Source organism: Scleropages formosus, chromosome 7 (assembly GCF_900964775.1).
Source record: "Scleropages formosus chromosome 7, fSclFor1.1, whole genome shotgun sequence".
In the NCBI taxonomy this organism is placed as follows: domain Eukaryota; kingdom Metazoa; phylum Chordata; class Actinopteri; order Osteoglossiformes; family Osteoglossidae; genus Scleropages; species Scleropages formosus.
This window is the reverse complement of record NC_041812.1, coordinates 536,509-559,498: the sequence shown is the minus strand read 5'-3', so window position 1 is coordinate 559,498 and position 22,990 is coordinate 536,509. Positions and strand designations below refer to the sequence as shown.

The following is a 22,990-nucleotide window of genomic DNA, read 5'->3' as shown; positions in this document are numbered from 1 at the left end:
ATGATCTCATTGGGTATCCCATTGCCATGTGGCATGATACTGGAATGGAATGATGGAGACATCCAATGGAGGGAGGTGAACGTGGAAAGACACGACTTTGGAAAGACTGGACCGTAATTCCTCTTCAGCTGAAGAAGAAAAACCATCACAGGTTTAGTCACGCACACAAGGGCAGGAGACGGCAGGTAGGACCCAAGTGCGGGATCGTTTGTTCTTTCATCCAAAGGGCAAGGAAAGAGATGTGGTGAGTGACGGGCGTGGGCAAAGAATCGGGGGGCGAACATCGGTGCGAGGGATGTCCGAGGTCGACTCGTACAAAGCTGCGGTCGGAGACGACGGACTCAAGGCTCGGGGTACGAGGATTTGGGATTGGGGCGGCGAGGCAGGAACACGGGGCGAGGGCCGAGGAGGCACGTTGTGAACGCCGAGGGGACGGTTGTCTCATAGACGTTCCGCAATCTGGCAGCAGCGTCGTGGCTTCCTTTGTCCTCGCCCCCGCTGACGTGTGCCAGGTGCGTTCGGCCGGGGTGTTTTCGCGGCCGTGACAGATTTACTCTCCGGTGCATCATGTACTCCGACTACCTGGATTTCGGGTGTCTTAGTTGTGTGAAGCCATGTGTGACTACTGTGTAATAATTATTTTTGCTTCCTTTACTAAACCATTTTATTTAATAGTTTATATCTTTTTACGAGATACTTTTCAAGTTTTGGAGCATGCAGTTGATCATTTGTTGTCTGCATTAAATTGCCACCCTGTCATCTTTCTTCCTGTGTTCTCTTGAGGTGATGAGGAGGTTTCACAGGGCGAGTCTACACTCATCATATGGATCCTATATTTCTCTCATCACAACTTTACCATAACAGTGTTTGCTGAAGCTGAGTTTGGTTTCATAGTCTTTCAAGTGAGTCTTATAAAAGGGACTTAGAGCTTGGCCTTCTAATGGTTCCTGTGCTTTTAAACTAAGAGTAAACAGTTGCACTCCCAGCAATCGTTGTATCTGATCCAGCTTAATAATCCTTTAAACGGCTTTTTGCAGTGTTTCGGGATGGGGTTAGGTCGTACATGACTGCTGACCCCTGGCGTGTGACCAGATGATCCTGAGGTGAACTGTGACCTCAGTTTTGCTCTAGTTCACTAGGGTATTTCACTTCTAAACATCATGCTTTTGCTCTCTTTGCCTGAACTGTAACTTGTAACATGTGGAAAAAGCCTAAGAGAGGCGTACTCTTGTATCTTCAGGCATGTTAAGTGCCGTCAGATAAATGAGGCCCCGAGCAGCACTAATTACAGGACACGGCAGTCTTTCCCGGAGCCTCAAATGGCATCTCAGCTTTCACCAGAGTCATTGATCATTCAATGGTTCCATTTATTTTATGGACACAACCCCCTATACCCATCCTATCCAACCCCAAAGTGGAACTGCAAGCAAGCGATTTTGGAGCGGTATCTGGATGGCGAGGGGTGAGGGGGCCATAAGCATTGCTTCAGTGTAAAATAACATATCTGAAACCTGTGTGGAAAATAAGCGAGAGTCAATCACGCTGCAACAGTTATTTCTGTGGGGCTGTGAACTGTTGAACTCGGTGGTTTTTCATTCAGGGAAACGTGTGGGAACCTCTTTCGGGCCAAAATAATAACGTAGTCAGAGGCGAGCCATCATCTCTTTAGGGAGAGTGGCCGAAGTGAGCATCGCTTTTCTTTTATAGGGCCACGGTGTCTCTCTTGGGTTCATAACCAACTGACTAGTCAAAGTTAGGCGTCCACACGAGTTCCCCGTCTCCGGGAGGGTAGGGTTTCGAGTGCATGGGCTAAAGGTTCACTTTTTGATGCTTTTGACGACAAAGTACCCAAAAGTTGCAGCAGTGTGTCTCGTGGCTGCCGTATCCCTGCGAATAAGAGACGCACTGCTAGTTGAAGAGAGACGCGGGGGGCAGTACAGCACAGCACATGTATTGTTGAGGTAACACCCCACGGGCCTGTGAATGATCGAGTTCATTTCCCCGTGGAAGAATAAGCAACCTGGACTTGTGCTTTTTTCTAAAAGAATGTGCTTCACTTGTACAATTGTACAACGTTTGTTTTCTGACATGTACAAACTGTACATAGAGAACTGTAGGAACGCATTGCTGCCGCACCATAACATTGGCCCATTCAATTCTTTAATTATAGTTTTGTATATTTTAACAGTGGTTCTGCTAATGTTTTCATCAGCAGAAAATGCCACGATTTTACAAGCTGCAACCGTGTCCACTCAGCCCCTCTCTTCATCTCTTTGCGTTTATAGAGCTGAAAAATGGAATTTGATGGAAAGGATACTCGCTGGAGGTGTGAATCATCTTCCCAAATGTCAACGAAATACTTGCCATTTATGCTGTAAGACCCATTTTGGAGAAGCCCTGCAGGAACACAATGAACAAAGAGCGCATGTAGTTACCCTCTGCGCTTGTAAAGGGCATTTGGTCTTGAGCCACACACACTTTCTTCATACGGCCCTTGCAAACGAAGCAATTCAAGCACAGTGTGTGTGTGTGTGTGTGTGTGTGTGTGTGTGTATATATCGCTCGGTGGAAACCTCCCGTCAAACTGCGACGTTTCCAAGGGGGGCTCGACTTCTGAGAATCCGCTTGCGTCGGGGGTTAGGGTTGGGGTTAGGGTTAGGGAGCGCACCCTCGTGCACTGACGCATACGCACGCAAAGCCCTACCAGGACAGAGTAAAGCACTGAAATATGCATTTTCATGCAGACGAGGGCAAACGGACACTGAAGTCACCATCGTGAAGGGGGTCGCGTTCCACTGCCCAACTCAGACTTGTTCGGCACATGTGTTTCGTCGAAGGGCCGTTCGGTTGCGTCGCTTTCGCTGAAAGTTGATTCTGCCGTACGGGGTGATGTAGTAGTCCTAAACGGAACTTCGCCTTTCAGATCTACTCGGCATGCATCGTTTTATTCAAGTTCATTTTCATTTCTTTTTAAATAAAACTATTCCTGCGTGTTTTAAAAAATTCGCTTTATTCCCTCCGGTTTTGCAGACGATGATGTTTTTCACTGAGGATCATTTGTGATTTTTCTCTGAAACATGGCGGTGCATTTTAAATCTCCAGACACGTTACATTTCCTTCCTGCCACAGTGAACACAGGCCCATTCATTGCAGAACGCGGTGAAGCCCTTACCGAACGTGCGGGAGCACGTGGTCGGGGGGGGTGGGGGGGGCCGTATGGGTCTGCCGCTGGAGCAAGAGGTGAGAATGGCTCTCAGCATTAATGTCCCGCTGTGCTTTCACACCTTCATAAGTTTTTAGGGACGACCTGCTCAGTCTGTCACAGGCGGGCCGAATGAGCTCAGCCTCGCCAGGTTTCCGGATGAGGTACGTACTGCACGTACTGTACGTAGCGCACCGCATCGTTTGTAAAGGCTCCTCCGGCGCGGCGCTCTCGTCCGATGGGCTGCGAGAACCAGGACGCTGGAAACGTCGCCCTGCCGCTTTGCGCTGTGTTTCTACAGGTTGTGATTGAGAGGAAGGCCGCGGGCAGGCTACCGCGATGACGCACGCACGCGCACACACATCATCGATGCTGGAACTGTGCAGCAGTGCTACTCGTACTCAAAACGTATTGGCGGCGGACGAGACCGCCGGCGTCCGCGTTTTTACTCCGAGAGCTGCCGACCGTGACCCTCGCCGTGCTTGGACTCCCTCTCTTCTTCCCAGGGGCTGCTGTCTCCACACACGTGTCGTTGTTAGCGCTTGTAGTGAAACGCACACTCCGGCTTTTTGCCGCCGGACCAAAGATCCATTCGAATGACCTGCGCTTTCAGTTCGACGCTTAGGAGCTCGTGGGTTCTTCCGTCCTCGTCGCCGAGGGAACGTGTCCCGGACGGCGATGCGCGCATTGCAGGAGGAGCTTTCACGAACTCACAACCCGACTGACAATTCACTGAGCACAGCTGCGCTACGAAGCTTTTGACACATATGAAATGTTTTTAATTTACATCACAAAGCGCCCGCTTTATCCCTTCGGCTGTGCTGCCGAACGTTCGGCGCTTCCTCGCGAGCACTTTGGTGCAAAGCTTACGGTTTGTTTGCTCGGCGTTTGTCGGACATCGCGCCTGCGTCGGACGGTAGCGAGGGCGTGAAAATGCAACCGATGGCAAACTTACCGTGAAGATGGGGTGTAAATAACGACCCCTTCAGCCCGTTAATACACAGCGCTGTCAGTTATGTCCACCTCACGTCTGAAGTTGATCATAAAATTGCATCGTTAAGCATAACCATCATACACCAAGGCCCAAAGTTCTTCATAAATTCGTATTTAATTGCTCTTTAAGAATAATCGTTGTAATGTACTCTTGATTTGCACAGCAGTAACTGCCCAACATCCAACACGTTGACGCTCTTCGGTACAAGCGACTGGACCAACGGAGCCTTTGGTGAGCTGAGCCGCGGAAGATTCGTCGCAGGCTCTGCGGCTCCTCTGCCGGTCTCTTTCTTTGACAAGTTTCTAATGAGGACGGTTTCGGTGTCATTTCACCCAAGCGGCTGGCCTGCGTTCCCACAACTTCTCCTGCGTCCTCATTCTTCACCCGTACCTCCCCTACAAACCCGAGTGACCCTCACATCTCCGCGCTGTGGCTTCCACCCTCGAACCCTGCTCTGTTGCCCGTTGCCGATCATATGGCACACAAACACCGGGTCAATCCAGGCCAAAGCAGCGGATGGAAGCGGCCGTGCTTACCATCCGGCTTTGCGATTCGGGAGGTCCATCGAAGGACCCTTCGTACATCTCTTTGTTTGCGTTGGCGGGGGTTTTCACATGTGGCATTCCTTGCGTTGTGTCCTCGTGTGCATCTGGGTACTTTCTCCTCACCTCGGGCATAACGCATCACAGTAGTTTGTGCAAAGCAACGTCATGTCCTCACTGGCTCTCCTGCTCCTCGGTATGCGAACACGGGGCCGTAGATATCGTAGACGGTCCTCCGAGAGCTCCTCACGTGCCGGAAGACTGTTCGCTTAGAAGGCCTTGTGTTCATACCATCCGTGCCAAAGTTTTGTGGCTTCTTCTGCGTTATGAAATTTATGAAACACCTCCCTTAGGGATTTTCTGTTAGGATGTATTTTCACAGTGACTTTTGAATAATATGATTATTATTCAAAAGTGTCTTCGGAACCCAGAGTTCGTACTCGAGGTTACAGTTCTGTGCCCTTATTCACTACGGCAGCTTCTTAGCTGGGCTTTTCGCAGAGGTAATATGTCGAGGTACAAAAAAGAAAAAAAAAACAGTTCAGTGGAATTGTATAAATGTTACTGCAACAAATGTACAGAAAGTTGAGAGTAAAAAAACTACCTCTTTCTTCTGCAAACGTAGAGTCATGTGAAAAAAACTATACCCTCTTTTAATTGTATGGTTTCATGTATCAGCACATTAAAAAAAAAAGTCCTGTGGTCCTTACCAGGTCTTAAAATGAGGAAAATGTAACAGGTGACAAAGAACATTTACATTTATTTATTAGACACTTTTCTCCAAAGTGACTTCCGATGAACTCTATGCAGTGTTACTATCAGCCCACACACCTTATTCACCGTGATGACTTATGCTGCTAGATACACTACTTACACTGGGTCACTCATCCGTACATCAGTGAAACACACACACACACACTATGGGGGAACCTGAACAGCATGTCTTTGGAGTGTGGGAGGAAACCAGAGCACCCCAAGGAGAATATGCAAACTCCACACAGACTGAGCGGGGATCAAACCCACATCCTCTCGCACCACCCAGGCACTGTGAGACAGCTGCGCTACTCGCTGTAGCACCATTCCGCCCCTATAACATCCCACTATGTCATTATTTAACAAAAAACAAGTCAGCATACAGAAGCCATGAGTGAACAACTAAGTAGACCCGGTGACTCAGTAGCTTGTAGAAACACTTTTGGAAACAATAACTTGAAGTCATTGTTTTCTGTACGACTCTCATGTCATTTTGGAGGAATGTTGGCCCACTTTTCTCTGCAACATTCCTTCTGTTCATTGGTCTTTGAGGACATTTGTTTACACACAGCTCTCTTATGGTCCTACCACAGCATCTCAGTGGGGCTGAGGTCTGGCTGTTGACTTTTCCAATTCCAATACTTTGCTTCTTTGCTTTTTCATCCATTCAGTTGTATATGTGCTGCTGTGTTCGGGATCGTTGTCCTGCTGCATGACCCAATTTCAGCCAAGCTTTAGCTGTCGGAGGGTCTCGCCTTTCTCTCTCCAATACTGTGCTATAAAGAGGAGTTCACGGTCGACTCGCCGACTGCAAGGTGCCCAGGCCCTGTGGCTGCAAAACAAGCTCCGCTACGTGCTTTATGAATGATCTGAGGTGTTTGTGGTGATACGCTCTTTAGTTTTCACCAAGCGCGATGTTGTGCCGAATGACCGCGCGCCTCCACTTTGGTCTCGTCTGTCCAAAGGGCATCGTTCCAGAGATCTCGTTCAGATGCAGCGCTTCAAATCTCAGTTGTTCTGCTGTGTTTCGTTGGAAAGCGGGAGCTTTCTCCTGGCTACAGTTCTGCGAAAGCCGTACTTATCCGTCTCTTTCGGATGCAACTGTCGCGAACTTCAACAGGGCCCGTAGGTCCCAGATGTGACTCTTGGGCTCGTTGCAGTTTCTCCGAGCGTTTAACGATCTGATCTGGGTGAATTCCTGGGAAGAATTTCTGTCTTGAAAGTTCTGCATTTGAAAATGATTTTTCTCACGGTAGAATGATGGATTTCAGATTGTTTGGGGATGGCCTTAGAACCATTTCCAGACTGATTAACAGCAGCGATTGGTCCTCTCACTTCATAGCTCATGTCTTTTTTCCTTGGCACGGTGTCAACACACCCCCGAGTACTAAACGGCAAAAGTTTCGCTTTTATGGAGGCGCTCAGATTTCCTGATGATCAACTGATCAAATGCGATCGACTGGTAGCACCTGGCTGCTCATACATTTACATTTATTCATTTAGCTCACCCTTTTCTCCAAAGGAACTTAGAGTGCTAAAGTTACAGTTGTTTGCCTATTTATACAGCTGAGTAATTTTCACTGAAGTAAATTTAGGGTGAGAACCTTGCTCAAGGATTCTACAGCTGGAGATCAAACCTGCGGGTCACTTTTGTCGAATAACATCAAAAAAAGCACAGACCATAGCAGCGACATTTAAAGCGGTGCTTAGAAAACTAGGCACAACAGTACGAGGAAATGTATACAGTTAAACATTTCCTACTATAAACACGCTGGACGAGGCTGCACTCGGCTGAAAGTGCAGGGGAGGGGATGTAGAGAAGCTGGAGGGCGGAGGAAGGAGCTCAGCATCCAAATACAGAGGCAGCTTTGAGTGGAGATGTGGAAAAGGGAACTGCTTTAGGATACTGGGGCCACGGCAGTATCGGGTGGGCTTCACACCTATCGGGGAGCGGGGAACAGTCGAGGCAGTCTTTGGCCTTGGGGGTGTGTGTGTGTGTGTGTTTTTGTATACCTTGAGCATCTTGGAACATTTTAAAGAATGTTCCTACAAGGGTAAACCCTGAAAAAACAGATGTGTGAGTGTGGGGAGGAGAGGAGGAGGAGAGGAGAGGAGAGGAAGGGAGGAAGGAGCGATATCATGGCAAGTACCACTGTGCTGGAAGCGAATGGAAAAACACGCGTCAGTAAGACCTCCAGCAGTTCGTTCAGTCGTCTCCACCCAGTGAATAAAGTACTTGTGTGACGCTCCGCGGTGTGTCGAGCGCCGTGGTTATCAGAATGTCGTGGAGCTCAATGGACATGATCATACGTCAGCCGGAGGGTTTCTCTGCCCACTTTTCTTGCTGAGAGGTGAAGTTATTTAGGCCTGTTGGAAATGTATGATTTTGAGTATGTAAAGTGGAGCAGCTCTTGTTCAAAATCATTGAGATGATAAATTCAGTGTGAGATCTTCAACCGAGTGCAATGATCCAAGTTGTACTTTCGCTGTTCTGTTGTCTCACGTTTGATCGGTAAGTGGAGCTTCGGCGAGGTTTGAACGAACGCGTGTGATGCATGAAGAGAAAGTTGGCGCCAGGAGGGGAACTGCGGAGCCTTGAACAGCTACCTGCTCATTTTTACTCTGTCTGTGTGAAGGAATAAAGTTTTGTCATGACGGACAACATTTCTAGACAGGGCACTACAGTTGTTTTTGCTGTTAACCTTTGAAGATGCTCTATTTCACGATGAAATTTTCCAGCAGAAACATTTTAGTAACGACATTCTTCTCTTTTAAGTGTTCTTTATGAGGACACACAATGTGGATCGAATCGGAATTGCTTTGTAATCCTGGGGCTCTTGGATACGGCCACAGGTGGCGTAGTGGTTAAAACCATCACCTTGCAATCGAAGGGTGTGGGCTCAGATCTCTGCTCCTGATCTGGTCCCCTCAATGAATGCACTTTGCCTGAGTTTACGCGGCCTCTGTTACGAGTGCTTGACATGAACGTGGACATGTGGGACCCCGACAGCAGCGTTCATGCGATGCGCTGGATAGAATGAACAGCCCCGTGTGAAAGGCTTTGTCCTTGGGCAGTTATGACTTTATCTGTGCTTATTAATGACCGAAGCTCAGCTGATGGGTTAAAGCTGCTCCCTCAGCGTACTTCGCATACCTCAGGGCACCACTGCTTGTTAATCTTTAATAATTACAGTATGAAACAATGTGCTGTTAAAGTATTTGTTGCCCCGTCAGCTGCGTAAGTTCATTTCTTGGACTCTTTAAAATGCAGTGATTGATCTGCAAAGGCTTTAAAATGATATTTTTATCAGAAATTAAAGTTGATTTAAAGCTGATGCGTGTCAGGAATGGGAGAGACCTGGTTGAAAAGAACAATCGATGCTGAAACTGCCTTTTGAACGTGAAACTTTACGTACTGCGCTTATTCCAACGACATAAAATATGGCAAGAGATTCTGCCATGTGAGTCCTAGGAATGTCTGAGCACAAAAAACTCTTTAAAACCCAGCTCTGAAAAGTTGAAATATGGTCTGTCTCAGTAAATCACTGTAATCCCTCTGATAAATACTAATTGGTCTTGATCCAAAGGCCCAAAAAAACCTAATAACCGGCTACTATTGACTTGATGGCGACTCATAAGCGCAATTTAATTTGGATGTTTCCGGGCTTTTCCCCGGCCCCTGATTTCGATGGCCTCGCTAATTGTTTCTGGAGCAGCGGTCCCTGTCGTGCGGAGTCTAGCTGCTCCGCCGTGATGGTGATCAGCAGCCCGTGACCTCTGGGGAGGGTCGCATACACAACGGCAGCCACGGGTACTTCGAGGCTTAGTGGGCGAGTTAGATCATTACATTCCGATAGCCTAGCGATTCCAGAACTCGGCGAAAATACTCCGTTTGCAGATTCACAAAGTCATGTTGTTTGGAGATATGTATGTGTATGTACCGTATTTTTGGCACGCACAGAACATCCTCCTAGCCTGGGCTCGTTTCACTCCCTGCACGCTGTCTCCTTCTCGCACATAAACAAGTAGCAGTAAGAGCACTGACCTTCTGATCACCGCAAAGTATTCACTCATCTACTCAAGAATTTACCACGTTCACCTTGTTTCAGAGTAGCCTGGACTGCAGCGTGATGATGATGTTGTTAGGAAAGCATAAAAAGCATACAACTCCACTTCCGCTGGGAGTGGAGCGGAGAGCTTTTCCAGACCTCCTGCGTTTGGACTCCCGCCGCCGGACGGAGCTCAGGGTCCGTACGACGAGAGCCCGGCTCATCCGAGCCCGGAAGGTCTTTCCTGCGACGACACCGAAGAGGATCTGGCGAGCGCCGTGCATCTTCCCAAAGGCCAGGATCTCATCTCAAAGCAGCACTATGGATTGCACGCCCGTGTTCTTCATGCTCCGAGCGCTGCCTTGATGAGCGCAGTACAGACGCAGTCCCGTAAGTGACGACATACAGCACGCGACTCGCAGCCACCCCGACCTCTGAAGGCTGTTCCGTTAACTATACCATGTCGTTCTTCAAGTCCTGACATGTAGGTTGCAGCTGCTTCGGAGGTCTGCCCTACGGAGGCTTTGACAGTTTATGCAGCTGCAAGGCACTATGTGTTATCGTTCCGCTCTACGTCGCTTGTCGCATATGTGCCAGCGGCAGTAAAACGTTGCATCTGTGACGCCGTTTAAGGCGCTTTTTATTTGACATGGCTAGCAAGCACAGTTTGAGTGCTCTCGTGGTGCCGTTGCTAGGGCAGTTTCGGGCTCGGATGGGGAAAGCGAGGACGCCAGGTGAGCGTCCACAAGAGTTGGCAGCAACCCCAGATAAGTAACAGGACGTGTACAGAAGTGTTTTTCTCTCCTGGTCTGACGAACCTGTTTTTCACAGCGACGGCCGTTATGCGATTTAGCACACGTGCATGTTATCGTTTATATATCCGCAGGCTTCCTACAAGGGCGTTTGCCAAGCGAAATGAAGCTGATTTACAGCAGGGTTGTCCGAACACAAAAAATCATGACGTTCGTAGCGCTGTGTGTGATCTGTACCACTGTAAATATTGCCGTTTGAACTGAACTGAGTATGTGGTGAGTTTCTGAATGAATCCGGTTAAAGCGAAAACCTTACGGTGGGTTACGGGGGGGGTGGCGGCACAGCGGCACAGCGGCACAGCGGGTTTGACCGGGTCCTGTTCTCCGGCAGGAACGGGGTCCGGGTCCCGTCCTGGGTGCGTCCCCTCCCCCTCCGGCCCTACGCCCTGTGTTGCCGGGTTAGGCTCCGGTTTACTGTGACCCCGCTTGGGACAAGCGGTTTCAGACTGTGCGTGTGCATGTGGGTTACAGATGCCAGACAAGTGAGCCGCTCTAATGGCAGGCTTCGCGAAAACCTAGGCATCGGTCCTAGTTCCCAGTCGAACGGAGCATCTGGAGCAGGCCTGTAAAGGGCGACCAAGGCTTTGGCCTTGCACGAATGACCGCGCGCTTCTATGGCCCCCCCACAGAGCACAAATACTCATACGAACCTCTTTCCCGCACCGATCAAACGCGTTAAAAGCCCACGAGCCGCACCTTCCGGGTACTCGGCTCCGTTTGCGAGCGCGCGGGAGCGCTCCCTTCCTCGGGTCCTGAGCAGAGCTCTCCGTAATGCGGCGTCTCTGCCTTTTTCTCCCACGTGCGGCCCTGTGTGCGGATGTTGATATGTTTTGTAAACGGACATGTTTTTCTGTGCCGCTTTTCCGGCATCTTCGCCGGTATCTCCAGCCAGCGTTTGTCTCTCCAGAGGGCGAAACATTTAATCGCCGCTTCGTGCGCAGAGTAACGCACGCTTCGGAACCGCAGCCTTTCAGTTCCTGGCACTCGTCGAAAGTAAACCGCCGGCGTCGTCCGGGACCGGCGACAGCGCTGCCGGGATGGGGTACGGGACGATGGGAGCTGACAGTGGGAGCTGGGTGCTGCCCCTCCTTGAAAGGAGTTTTTACATCCACGAGCGGATCGCAGCAGTAGCAGCAGCGGCAGCAGCAGCAGGCCCTCCGGTGTCCCGTCCGGAGAGCCTCAGAGCCCCTTCCGTGTGCCTTCGGTGTCCCTGGGCTCTGCACGGTCGCTGCTCTCGCACGGTGAAGTGATGGATCGACGGTGCTGAACGAGTTACATTCGTTCTTCAGTACAAAGCAGCGGAGCATAAAAATGTATTTAATTTCTTTTTGAAAAATTAAATGCTAAAGTGAATAATTTTGTTGCCCTTAAGAGATTCACCGGAAAATGCTTTTTACCAGCAAAACACACACACACACACACACACACACACACACTCTGTCACTCACACACTGTGGGTGAACCTGAAGAGCATGTCTTTGGACTGTGGGAGGAAACAAGAGCACCCGGAGGAAACCCATGCAGACATGGGTAGGACATGCAAACTCCACATAAATAACGTGTTAAACCGCTGGGGGCACTTCTGTGGGAAATGATGGTGTGACTGTGTTTGCCAGTGTGTGGAGAGAGAGCCTGGGGGCGTTAAGCAGGCTGGGGAGGCTGGCGAGACGTGCAGGTCCCGGAGGAAACGGGGTCCTTGGACCGAGAGCGCTATTTCCGCGCGTGCCGGTGTTTGGATAAAACGCTCGAAACGAACGCCGCCTCTGCCTCCTTCTTCACGCCATCCAAACCCACGGCGCTGCGCGCCACATTATTGTTATTATCACTAGTGTGTTTCAGTCAAAGTCATGATGGGAGAGTTAACTCATCAGGAGGGCGACGAGGAGGACGCAGCAGCCAGCGTCCGCTGTGCGGGTCTTGTTTTGTGTGCTGGGGACAAAAAGCTGTTTGCCAAGCGGGTGTTGGATCCGACCCGCCGTTGATGCTCTGTGTCATTTGCGTCACGGAAGGCAGAGCGGCGGCGGAGCGGCGGTGGAGCGGCGGTTGACTTGCAGGGACGGAGCTCGTGGCACTATGGGCCGTGCGGCGGACTCGACGGGCCCTTCGGCCGCTTCCGAATCGTCAGGCTGGCGTGGGGCCGGGTGCCTGTTAGCACCGGGGGGCAGGGAGCTGGGAGGGGCCTGGCCCTGTTTTCGAGCAGATCGGCTTGCGCTTCGAGGGCTCTCTGTTCTCCCCCACCCCTAACCCTTTCCCCTTCCCCTTCCCCTGCTGCAGCCCCAGGGCTCAGTGAGGATGGAGGCTGGGCTCGTGCGCCTCTGCTGCATGTTGGCGTTGTGCACCCCCGCACACTGCCAGCGGCGGTGGCCCTCGCGGAGCGGCGGGGAGACCGCCGCGGCCCCCGTCACCGCGGCACTCGCCGCGCTTTCCGTCCCGGGGAGGCTGTGGACAGAGTCCGCCGCGGCGGCCGTGGCGCAGAGAGCACCGGCGGACAGGGTCGTGAAATCCAGGGCCAGGAAAAGACCGCCGAAAGCGCGGAAGAACGGTGAGCTGCAGCGTGGATCATGGAGACTTCTTCTAGTGTCGTAGCAGAGCGGTGCTGAAACCGCACGTGAAATATGTGCTTGCGTTTCACATAAAACGGAGAGAATTCTGCGCCGATTCTTTTTCAGTATGCGAAACGCGATCAGCGATATCCTGTGCCGAGCGCACAGGAGGAGCAAGTGTTCAGTCCTGCATGTACTGCTGGAGTTGCACAGCTGTTCCGATAGAAACCGGTGTAAGAAGCAAAAGGAACATCCCCAACGACGCACGTAGAGCCGCTCGCTGTTGCGCTCTTCCGCGTTGCGTCGTGCGTCATGCATGGTGCGGAGCCGAAGGAGAGCGTGACGTACCGAACGGGGACGAGGGAACCTGGGCTTTGTCACGTGCGACACCTCCTTTGCAGCTCTCTCTGCGCACGGTGCTCGGATACACTCTTCCGCTCTCGCCGTACTCGCTCTCTTCCATGCGCTGCTCTAGGCGTTCGTTCGGCGTCCTGCTCCCGCGTCCTGCTCCGTCACATGATGCTGTGGATTTGGGGAGGATTAGTTGAGAAACGTCGCCTGGAATGCGAGATAAGAGGCTGGACGGCGATTGTGCGCGCGCGCGTGGACAGGGTGTGCGTCCTTGCATCTGCGAGGGGGACCAACGCTGTCGTTGCTCCACAGTAGAATTAGAGGGCTGAGCAGCTACTGCAAATGAGCCTTCGGTGGGTTTTGACACAACCGGGCTGCGCTGCTCTCTTTATTGAACTGCTGCTTTCTTACCGCTGTTATTATTATTATCATCTGCACCTTTATGCTCTTTCATTGTTTCATACCTTAAGCCTTTCGCCAGATTACATGTGCAGGAAATCTGAGGCCTGATTATAACTAAACGCCAACTTGACATTTAGTAACGAACATTATTTCCACTGTTTGTGGAACATTACTCCTCATGTTCTCTGTTTAACTGCGGGAAGAAAGTTTTTGCTGAAGAGACATTACTGCTGTGACGCCGATGTGTCCAGAAGAGCCTCGTATGACAAGTTCTCAGTTTTGAGCTGTTGTGCACCTGTTATGCAGGGGCTTAGAAGTCATGTGTGTTTTTCTGCCCAAAGGCCTCGGGGGGGGGGGGGGGGGGGGGGGGGTCGCTGGGGACCTACTGGCACTTCCTAGGGAGGAGGTGGGGGGGGCAGACATGTTCGAAGGATCAACACCCTACAGTGACATTGTTCTACTTCATTAATTTCATTCAATTTGATGAATTGGTCCAGTCAGAGTTCGTATGAAACAGACTGTATGGAAGTGTTTCAAGTTTATTAAGTGGGGTGGGGGGGTGGGGGGGCGTTGCCCCATGGTATGCAAGGTTTGTCACCTTAATTTGTCACCTTTTCTTTAAGATGTGGCCATTTATGTTCCTACTGCATCATTTCAGGGTAAGAAAGTTGATGAACGTTGGTAAAACAGCAGGAGTGAGACTTCAAGGCAGCTCCTGAAAGTGCTCTAGTGTGTAATAGGCTCATGTTTTACAGCGCCGTCATTTCTTATATTTACATTTATTCACTTAGAAGACACTTTTCTCCAAAGCACTTACAATGGATTCTATGTAGTGTTACTAACCCCCACACCTTATATACCGTGGTGACTTACACTGCTAGATACACTACTTAGACTGGGTCACTCATCCCTACGTCAGTCGAACACACATACACACACACACACACACACACACACACACACTCTCTCTCTCTGTCACTCACACACTACGGGAAATCTGAGCAGCATGTCTTTGGAGTGTGGGAGGAAACCAGAGCACCCGGAGGAAACCCACACAGACACGGGGAGAACATGCAAACTCCACACAGACTGAGCGCGGATCGAACCCACGTTCTCTCGCACCACCCAGGCGCCGTGAGGCAGCAGTGCTGTTTCTTCTGTAAACTGTGTGTAATGAGCTGCATTATAAAGTCACGCTTTCAAGGAGCAACAGAGCTTTACAGCATCAGCAATTTCACTGCAACATCAGCACCAAAAAGGTCAAACAGCCTCTTCCACAAGCTGCTCAAGGCTTTTCCTTCACATCACCGTCTCATGGGCTTCTGCGGCGTCAGTCATCGCAGAAGCGTCGTCACTTTTTACCTTCTGTAATAGCGATGAACCCTGAAGGGAAGAGGGTTTAGAGAAAGTGCCGGGCTGAAAAGGCACAAGAAGCCTGAGCTTCGATTTTCCGCGTGTCACTTTTTTGTGGTTTTATTTACTGTGTCTAATAATGCGGGAGCCAGCGGGATCGTGGGTGAAGGTGGTGCCTCAGCTCATGAGCTGCTTGTTGAGTCTGGGGCTTGAGTCCAGCTCAGGGTGTGCACGCTTTACATGTTGCTTGTTCGCACTGGAAAACCCTAACCCTAACCCTAACCTAACCCTAACCTTGGAGTCAACACGACTGGTCGCTGGGACACAAACTCAAGTCGACAGCACGTCCATCTGTTCGTAACAGTAGCTCAGCAGAGAGGATTTGCAAGTGCTCTGAGTAATGACAATATTTATAAGAATTGCAGAATTGTCTCAATAGGTACAATAATCTTATTAATACTTTTACCAGCAGCTTAGAGGTGCTGTCTTTGGACCCAAAAGTCGCAGGTTCAAATTCCCACCTTTGGCTGTAGTAGCCTTGAGAAAGGTACTAACTCCAAATTGCTCATGTAAAAATAACTGAGCTGTATAAACGGGTAAATCGTTGCAAATACGTTAACATTGTATGTTATTTTGGAGAAAAGTGTCGGCTAAATGAATATATGTAATTTTTGTTTTATACAGCACATTTAAAAACAGTTTCTCACTGGGTTCCATCCCTTTTCAGTAACTGCTTGGCCTGATCGGGGTCATGGAGGTCAAGTCAAGTCAAGTGGGTTTTAATTGTCATTCCTCTATATAGCCTGTACGGAGTGGAACGAAATGTCGTTTCAGTTTCGCGGTGCGAGACGGGTGCAGGACAATAGATACGCAGGACAGGACAGTCGATGCACAGGACAGCAAAGGACCCGAAGTGGCCGCTGCGTGGTACCGCGCCACCGTCTGGTTAAGTACCAAGGCCTGTCCCAGAATCGGTGGGCGCAAAGGCTGAGGGGGACACGCTCAGATCAGGACACCAGCCATATATGGGTTCCCGCTCTAAAGTTACGATAAGCATTGTCCCGTTGTCGGGTTAAACCCCAAGCAACAATGGAAGAACCGATTCAAAGATCCAGGAAGTGAAGTGTTTCCTTCCGGTCGAAGGACTCGGGTTTGAATCCCACCTTCCTCCGTCAAAGCCTTGAAGAAGTCACCCTGGCTTGCTCCAGAATTGTTTTCACGCAAATGTGAAGAGTGATGCAAACGCCAAGTGAAAAAAAACTTCCCAAGAAAGGTGGTGAAAATGCTGCTAGAAAGTCATCCCGCTGAGCGCTGCCTCTTCCCAAACTGAGCGCTACTTTTTGTGCTTTGCAGAGTGGGGGTCCAGCGAGCAGCTGGACTTGCTGGAGCTCATCGGAGTTCCGCTGCCTCCCTCCGTCTCCTTCACCGCGGGCTTCGAGGGCTTCCCCGCGTACAGCTTCGGGCCGGACGCCAACGTCGGACGGCTCACCAAGACCTTCGTGCCCGATCCCTTTTACCGCGACTTCGCCGTCATCGTGACGGCACGGCCGGCCAGCAGCAGGGGCGGAGTGCTGTTCGCCATCGCCGATGCCTTCCAGAAGATGGTCTACCTAGGCGTGGCCCTGACGCCCGTGGAGGACTCAACGCAGAGGGTGCTCCTGTACTACAGCGAGCCGGGCTCCTCGCGCTCCCGCGAAGCGGCTTCCTTCAAGGTGCCCAATCTGACAGGAAGGTGGAGTCGGTTCACGCTGACTGTGGAGGAGGGAGAGGTGCGACTCCACATGGACTGCGAGGAGTTCCACGTTGCGGCTCTCCGGAGGGGCCCGCGGCCCCTGCGCTTCGAGAGCGCCTCGGGGATCTTTGTGGGCAATGCTGGGGGCACGGGCCTCGAGAGCTTTGTGGTGAGTGGACCTTCGCGCGCGAGCGTCCGTGTCAATTTCCTGCGACGGCCCGGCATCTCGTTCCAGGGCGGACTCCGACTCGACACACTCGCGCCGCGCGAGTCGCTCCTGCTAGCGGTGTACGGTATGCGGAAGGTTATCGTGCGAGAGCGCAACACCGGTGCTCGCGGTATTGTCGTGCAAGCCGGAAGAAGCCGGTCTGCTTATTACTCCCTAGATCTTGTGAGGATCTGCCCGTGCTTTGCTTTCCAGACTCAATTGCAAGGTGGTCATTTTGAACGGCAGCCACCAGACAGACCGAAACGGCCTGAAACGTTTCCCTTGCTGATGGATCGATTGCAGAATGGGCTGCAGTATTTTCTGGGCTTGCGAAACAGGATTAGTGTTGTGCCAGGAGCCTCTGGTGTTGGGCTCAGCACTACCCAGGGCCCCGTTCATGAAGCATTAGACGTGTTCATCGCCGTGAGCTGGAAGCTGCAGTTTTCCTGTAAGAAATGTGGGCTGAAACATCTCCTGTCTCCTTAGCTTGCGTGTAAGCTGCACACGTTTCCTTTTGTTTAAAATAGTTATGGGGAGAAATTTCAGAAATATGGCCTGCGAAAATTATTGCTTTAGACCGCGGGCCTGAAACCTACTGTCATGCAGGACGGGGGCCGTGGGGACGGCCGGACCCAAGTGCGGGATCGTTTATTTGGAACCGAGGGATCCGGCGAGTTCTCGTTGTCGGGGACGGGCGAAACGTCGGTCGATCGGCGGTCAGAGTGGGAGCCGAGAGCCGTAGATGAAGTCGGGGCGAGGCGAATGGTCAGAAGCAGGGGAACGAAGAACAGGACACGGGACGAAGGAGAGCAGGACGCGGGACGGAGGAGAGCAGGACGCGGGCGCAGAGGGGACGCTTGTCTCAATGAGATTCTGCGACTGCAAAGGGGCTGAGGAGGGTCTTTTAAAGCCGAGCGCTCCGATTGCCGCCAGGTGCTCAGCCGGAGTCGGGAGTTGCTCCTTCCGGTGCGGGAGTGGACGTGCAAAGGACGATTCCGGTGCGCAAGCGCAGCATCCCTCAACGTGTTTGTGAGAATTTCATTTTACGATTCCGTATTAGAAGGGTAACATACAGTAGACTCTCCTCGTGCCTCGCGCGTTGCTTGGTTAGTACTCGTGCGTACGTTCGGACTGCTTGACCTACCTCACCACATGTTTTGCATTGATGGTGGGGCGTCGGCGGCAACGTTAACCCTCATGCACAAAAATCCCTGTGCTTTAGAGCTGCTGCTGGGTGCCTGTGTGGAAAAGTGAAAAGCCACTCGCTGAGAAGGTCACGCCTACGCAGGACGCGGTCCCCCGACAGTCGTGTCTAAAGAGGCTCCGTCGCACCACTGCGGCGTTCCGGTTCTCCGGTGAATCCGGTGTCATATTTGCTTGGCTTCTGCCGCATACCAACGAACGGCCGTGCGACCGTGGGACGGACTCTGGGAAACAAGTTCGGTGACAGATAGTTCAACCGATTGCTGCTCCGGTGTTGCGTGTATGGAGACGGGGACACACTCTGCTCTGCGCTCCTCTGTCGTTCAGCTGTGAAAATGGAGGCAGAAACCGCAACTCTTTCCGTTCAGCGCAATTTCTACAGCGAAGGGTTGCTTTACATGCGCATGAAGTCCGCACCCCGTCTGCCTCCCCTCCGCTACCTTCGTTCAGGTAACTAACTGTGGCCTTTGCATGGATTCTCACATCTCGTGTGGAACAATCCTGCTAGAAGCTGCTTTTCCTTCTTCCGCGCTACTTACGGCAGCATAAAAAGGAGCGTGAAAAGTGCTGCTGCAGAAGAGCTGGAAAGACACGTCGGCTCATTTTGTGCTCACGCCGAGCGCCAGTTCGTGTCCGGCACGTGCGCTCAAACTTTTGACTGCTGTTGTATGTGGACCGGGCTGAGTTCGTACAGAAAGTCGAAAAGGTGCAGCGGGACTGGACAGTACAGCGGACAGTGTGCAGAGCTCTGACCGCTCGGTGACCTAAAGTGACTCTTGAGTGGTACGCAGGTAAATTCCTCCACCACCTGGGCACAAAGTGAGGTGCCCTGTAGGTGGGATTTCACACGATTGCCCCGGAAGTGCCAGCGGAGCAAGCGTCCCCTCTAGGAGAGACCCTACCCCTAACTCTTCAAGGAGAGACCCTAACCTTTCTAGGAGAGACCCTACCCCTAACCCCTCAAGGAGAGACCCAACCCCTAACCCCTCTAGGAGAGACCCTACCCTTAACTCTTCAAGGCGAGACCCTAACCTTTCTAGGAGAGACCCTACCCCTAACCCCTCAAGGAGAGACCCAACCCCTAACCCCTCTAGGAGAGACCCTACCCTTAACTCTTCAAGGCGAGACCCTAACCTTTCTAGGAGAGACCCTACCCCTAACCCCTCAAGGAGAGACCCAACCCCTAACCCTCAAGGAGAGACCCAACCCCTAACCCCTCTTCCTCAATCTCTCGGGTCCAGCATCCGTCTGGAACTCCCGAGTCGGTCTCCCCTACTGTTTGGGAAGACTGGGTAAAACAGGGCCCATTATTACCCGCAGGTGGGGTAAAATCCCTGCTCCTCACCATCCGCCTCTCCCCCAGCCTCGGCGTACCACAAAGTCTTTCCTACAATTATTCCTGAGCAGCACGTTGACCCTAAAAACTGCCACCTTTAATGAGTTCATCCCACCTTCTAATAAGTTAATGTTAGTGCCAAACTTGAAAAAATAGTCTCACCTGCTCTGACTACACCCTGTCCTCCTCACAGTGAAGTTCATAAAGTGTCGGGCAGTTCAGCTGCAGTGCTGTGTGTGTGTGTGCGTGTGTGTGTGTGTGTGTGTGTGTGTGTGCGTGTGCGTGTGCGCGTGTGCGTGTGCGTGTGTGTGTGTGCGTGCGTGTGTGTGTGTATGCGAGAGCGCCCACTATCAGAGTCTCTCACTCCTCTCATTTAAATGCAGGGCTCCATCCAGCAGCTGCTCATCAAACCAGACCCCAGAGCAGCAGACCAGCAGTGCGAGGACGACGACCCCTATGTGAGTGTGCGCCGTGGCCCAGCCCTTCGCGCGCTGAGTGCGAACAGCCCTCTTCCCTGTGCTCGTGAGTGCGGTGTGTTTGTCGGGCTGTGTTCGGGCACAGCTTTTAAGCGAGTGACCGGAGTGAAAGAACTCCTGAAAAGCGTTTGTATTGCTAGAAACATTATTGTTGCCGCGATTCGAAATTCCAGCGTGTTACTTGTTTCATCATTTCATTACCACTCTTAAAATATTTGAATATCTTAAAGCACAGCAGCCCTCAACTGGATCGGAAAGTACATTAATAACGAGAGCTTGTGCAAGCAGGCCTCCGGCGATGGCAGTGGGGACGATGACTTGGACGACCGGGACGCGGAGAATGAGGAAGCGAAGCGAGGGAGGGAAAACGCCGTGTCACCGGTGGGCGGAGGGTCCGGCGGCCTCGGGACACGGTCAAAGGAGCCGCCGATATACGTACGTGTGCGTTTGTGTCTTTCTCCTGCCTCTCCTGCTCCGGATACGCTGACGCGGAGCGTATCGCCCCGGCGCCGCATATTGCCGCCCGGCTCTTCGCCGCTAATGCTCCGTGCCGCCGCTCGGGTTCTTGCGCGGGATTTATTTCCACGGAGGGTTAGGGTTAGGTGCACGCTGCGGCCTCTGTGCTACTCCTGCCTTTCCAGCCTCCCATGACATGCGATGATGGAGACTCTTTGCGTTGACGTGTCCCCCGCTAAGCCCCGTCACGTCAGTAGCCTGCTTGACCCTTCGTGGAAATTTTTGCTCGCACTTTACAGTTTCGTTGTCAAAAATGCATGTGGTGAGAGCAAAAACTGTAAGCTGAGAACAAGTTCAAATATGGACCGTTATACTTGTATAAGGAAGGCAGGGAAGGTACCTGGTCTGACTGGCAGCGGGTGCACACAGCTCTGGGACTTGTGTCCCTCCCCCTCCTCCTGATGTGGGGTGTCTGGCCTCCGGCTGTAACTGCTTGTTATTGCAGGAGTGCTCTTTTACTCTCTTTTACTCTCTTTTACTCTCACTGTCTCTAACTGTCTTTTACTCTCTCTTACTCCCTCTTACTATCTCTTACTGTCTCTTACTGTGTTTTACTCTCTCTTACCGTCTCTTACTGTCTTTTACTCTCCACATCCTCCCCCGTACACAGAAACTAAATACGTTCACTTACACCTTGTGTTTGGAGCTTCCAGATGTTGTTGCGGCGATGGCCCGGCTCCAGAAGGCCCGAGGGTATCCGAACATGTCAACGTGCTCATGTGAACATAGTCTGTGGCCCTGAGTGTGTGTGTGTGTGCGCGTGTGTGTGTGCGCGTGTGTGCGTGCGCGTGTGTGTGCGTGCCTCCTCAATGACATGAGTAGCCGCTAGCGGTCATGACCGGACCGTTGTCGGGTTAAACCCCAGTCAAGATGCTCCTTGTTACTGTAACACCAGGCATCTTGGCAAAGCTCTCATAAATCTGTAAAATTGTCACGAAAGCATCTCTCCCGGCCAAAGAAAAGCAAGGAAAGAAGCGCTTCAATGTCCTCTACTTTGTTATCCCTTAGCCGGAGGATACCGCGAGCCCCCCGGTTCGAGCCCCTCCCACGGCGGTACCTGAGGGGGCGGGGCCAGAAGAGGACCCGGGTCACCCGTCCCCCGCTGAGGGACCCATCGAGGACGTTGCTCTGACCAGTGAGTTTCGGCCGTCCCTTTCGCTGCCATCCTGGATTTTTGTTCCCAGATTTTTTGGGACGACGCTAATTGATACCACTCTTGATTATCTCTGGAAATTTATTCTCATATTGGCTGCTACTTAGTCCTTTTAAATTATGGAGCTGCTGTCGAAGAGACCTTATTGTTTAATTCTGTATCGTGGCTCGTCCGCAAACGCAGAAAAACACCGAATAAGCAGATCACTCTGAAAATCGTTACAGTATAGAGTTAACGTCATTTTACTACTGCAAATATCAAGTTAATAAAAACATTAAGTGAAGCTTTGAACATCCATTGAATTAATACAGCGTATATGGCAGAGAATAGTGGTACAGCACAGTAGTTCAGAGTATTTCAGGGCTTTCGGCAGGATTGTCGGAGTACAAGTAGCAGGAGTTCTGCTCTGCTCCCTCAGTTGTTTTGCTAAAACTATGAGTTGTCTCCGATGAATGTTTGTCTCTGTCTGTCGTCTCTCTATGTATTTATTTCCACGACGTGTATTTATTACGACTAAATCCGAGATCCATCGTATCCGTCGTAACGAATCCATCAGTAAACAGCGGCATTTCTTTATTGCTCGGCTTTTGTTGACCGCGACTGTGTGATTAGAATGAAAGGGAGATACAAACAACAGGAGTTATGAACAGTCCTCCACTCCCAACCGTGTTTGTAAGCTGAGGAGGAGGAGTCAGTGTACTAGCGTAGTTTTTCTAGGGTCAATGGGAGGGACGGAGTGTTTCATTAACACACCACGCAAGTGAGGTCCTTAAATACAACATGAAATCACTGTGCTTTGATCGTGGAATTTAAGAGAATATCCCAGACGTGAGAAAGTACTGTATCTGAACAATGTGTCGCTACGGAATCGACGGGTGCGGTTTGCTTGATCGACGGCTGTTTTTGCAGCACAAGCCAAGGAGGAGGAAGTGGGGGAGAGGCTGGAGCCGGTGAGTGCAGCCACACAGACACACGCACGCACGCACACACTGGGTTCAGAGTCCCTACTAATGCCTTCCTCCTGCTTAGTCCATTATCCTGACAAGGGATTGCCCTTCAGGTCCCCCCCGGTCACGGTCAGAAGGGGGAGCGCGGTGAACCGGGCCCTCCAGGCCCTCCGGGAGCACGGGGACCGCCCGGCCCCTCCGGTCCCCCAGGAGATGCCAGCACGAGGGTGGGCCAGCCAGGACCTGGGGGTCCCCCCGGACCTATCGGGCCACCGGGATCGCCGGGGACCCCGGGGAAGGACGGCCGGCCCGTAAGCGTATCCCTCACGTTGCCAACGTTTTTCACGCAGCTCACCGAAATGTCAAGTTGCGCGGCATCAATAGAGCCAACATTTGTAATTCTGGTGAAACGTTCCAT

General features: G+C 51.6%; 1 protein-coding gene across 8 annotated transcripts in view; it reads left to right on the top strand.

Annotated features, from left to right (window-relative positions):
* LOC108934015 (collagen alpha-1(XV) chain-like) overlaps window positions 1–22,990 on the top strand; it is a 51,887-nt gene that overhangs the window by 6,661 nt on the left and 22,236 nt on the right. For 6 of the 8 annotated variants that reach the window (XM_029253497.1, XM_029253501.1, XM_029253499.1 and 3 more), the window contains exons 1-7: window positions 12,384–12,894; window positions 16,355–16,902; window positions 19,864–19,938; window positions 20,245–20,391; window positions 21,481–21,607; window positions 22,535–22,575; window positions 22,686–22,883. In XM_029253497.1, the coding sequence (XP_029109330.1) occupies window positions 12,645–12,894; window positions 16,355–16,902; window positions 19,864–19,938; window positions 20,245–20,391; window positions 21,481–21,607; window positions 22,535–22,575; window positions 22,686–22,883 (1,386 nt within the window). In that variant the 5' untranslated portion in view covers window positions 12,384–12,644. Of the gene's footprint in view, window positions 1–12,383; window positions 12,895–13,514; window positions 13,600–16,354; window positions 16,903–19,863; window positions 19,939–20,244; window positions 20,392–21,480; window positions 21,608–22,534; window positions 22,576–22,685; window positions 22,884–22,990 lie in introns of those variants that run through there. The other 2 variants (XM_029253502.1, XM_029253500.1) reach the window with 2 other exon arrangements.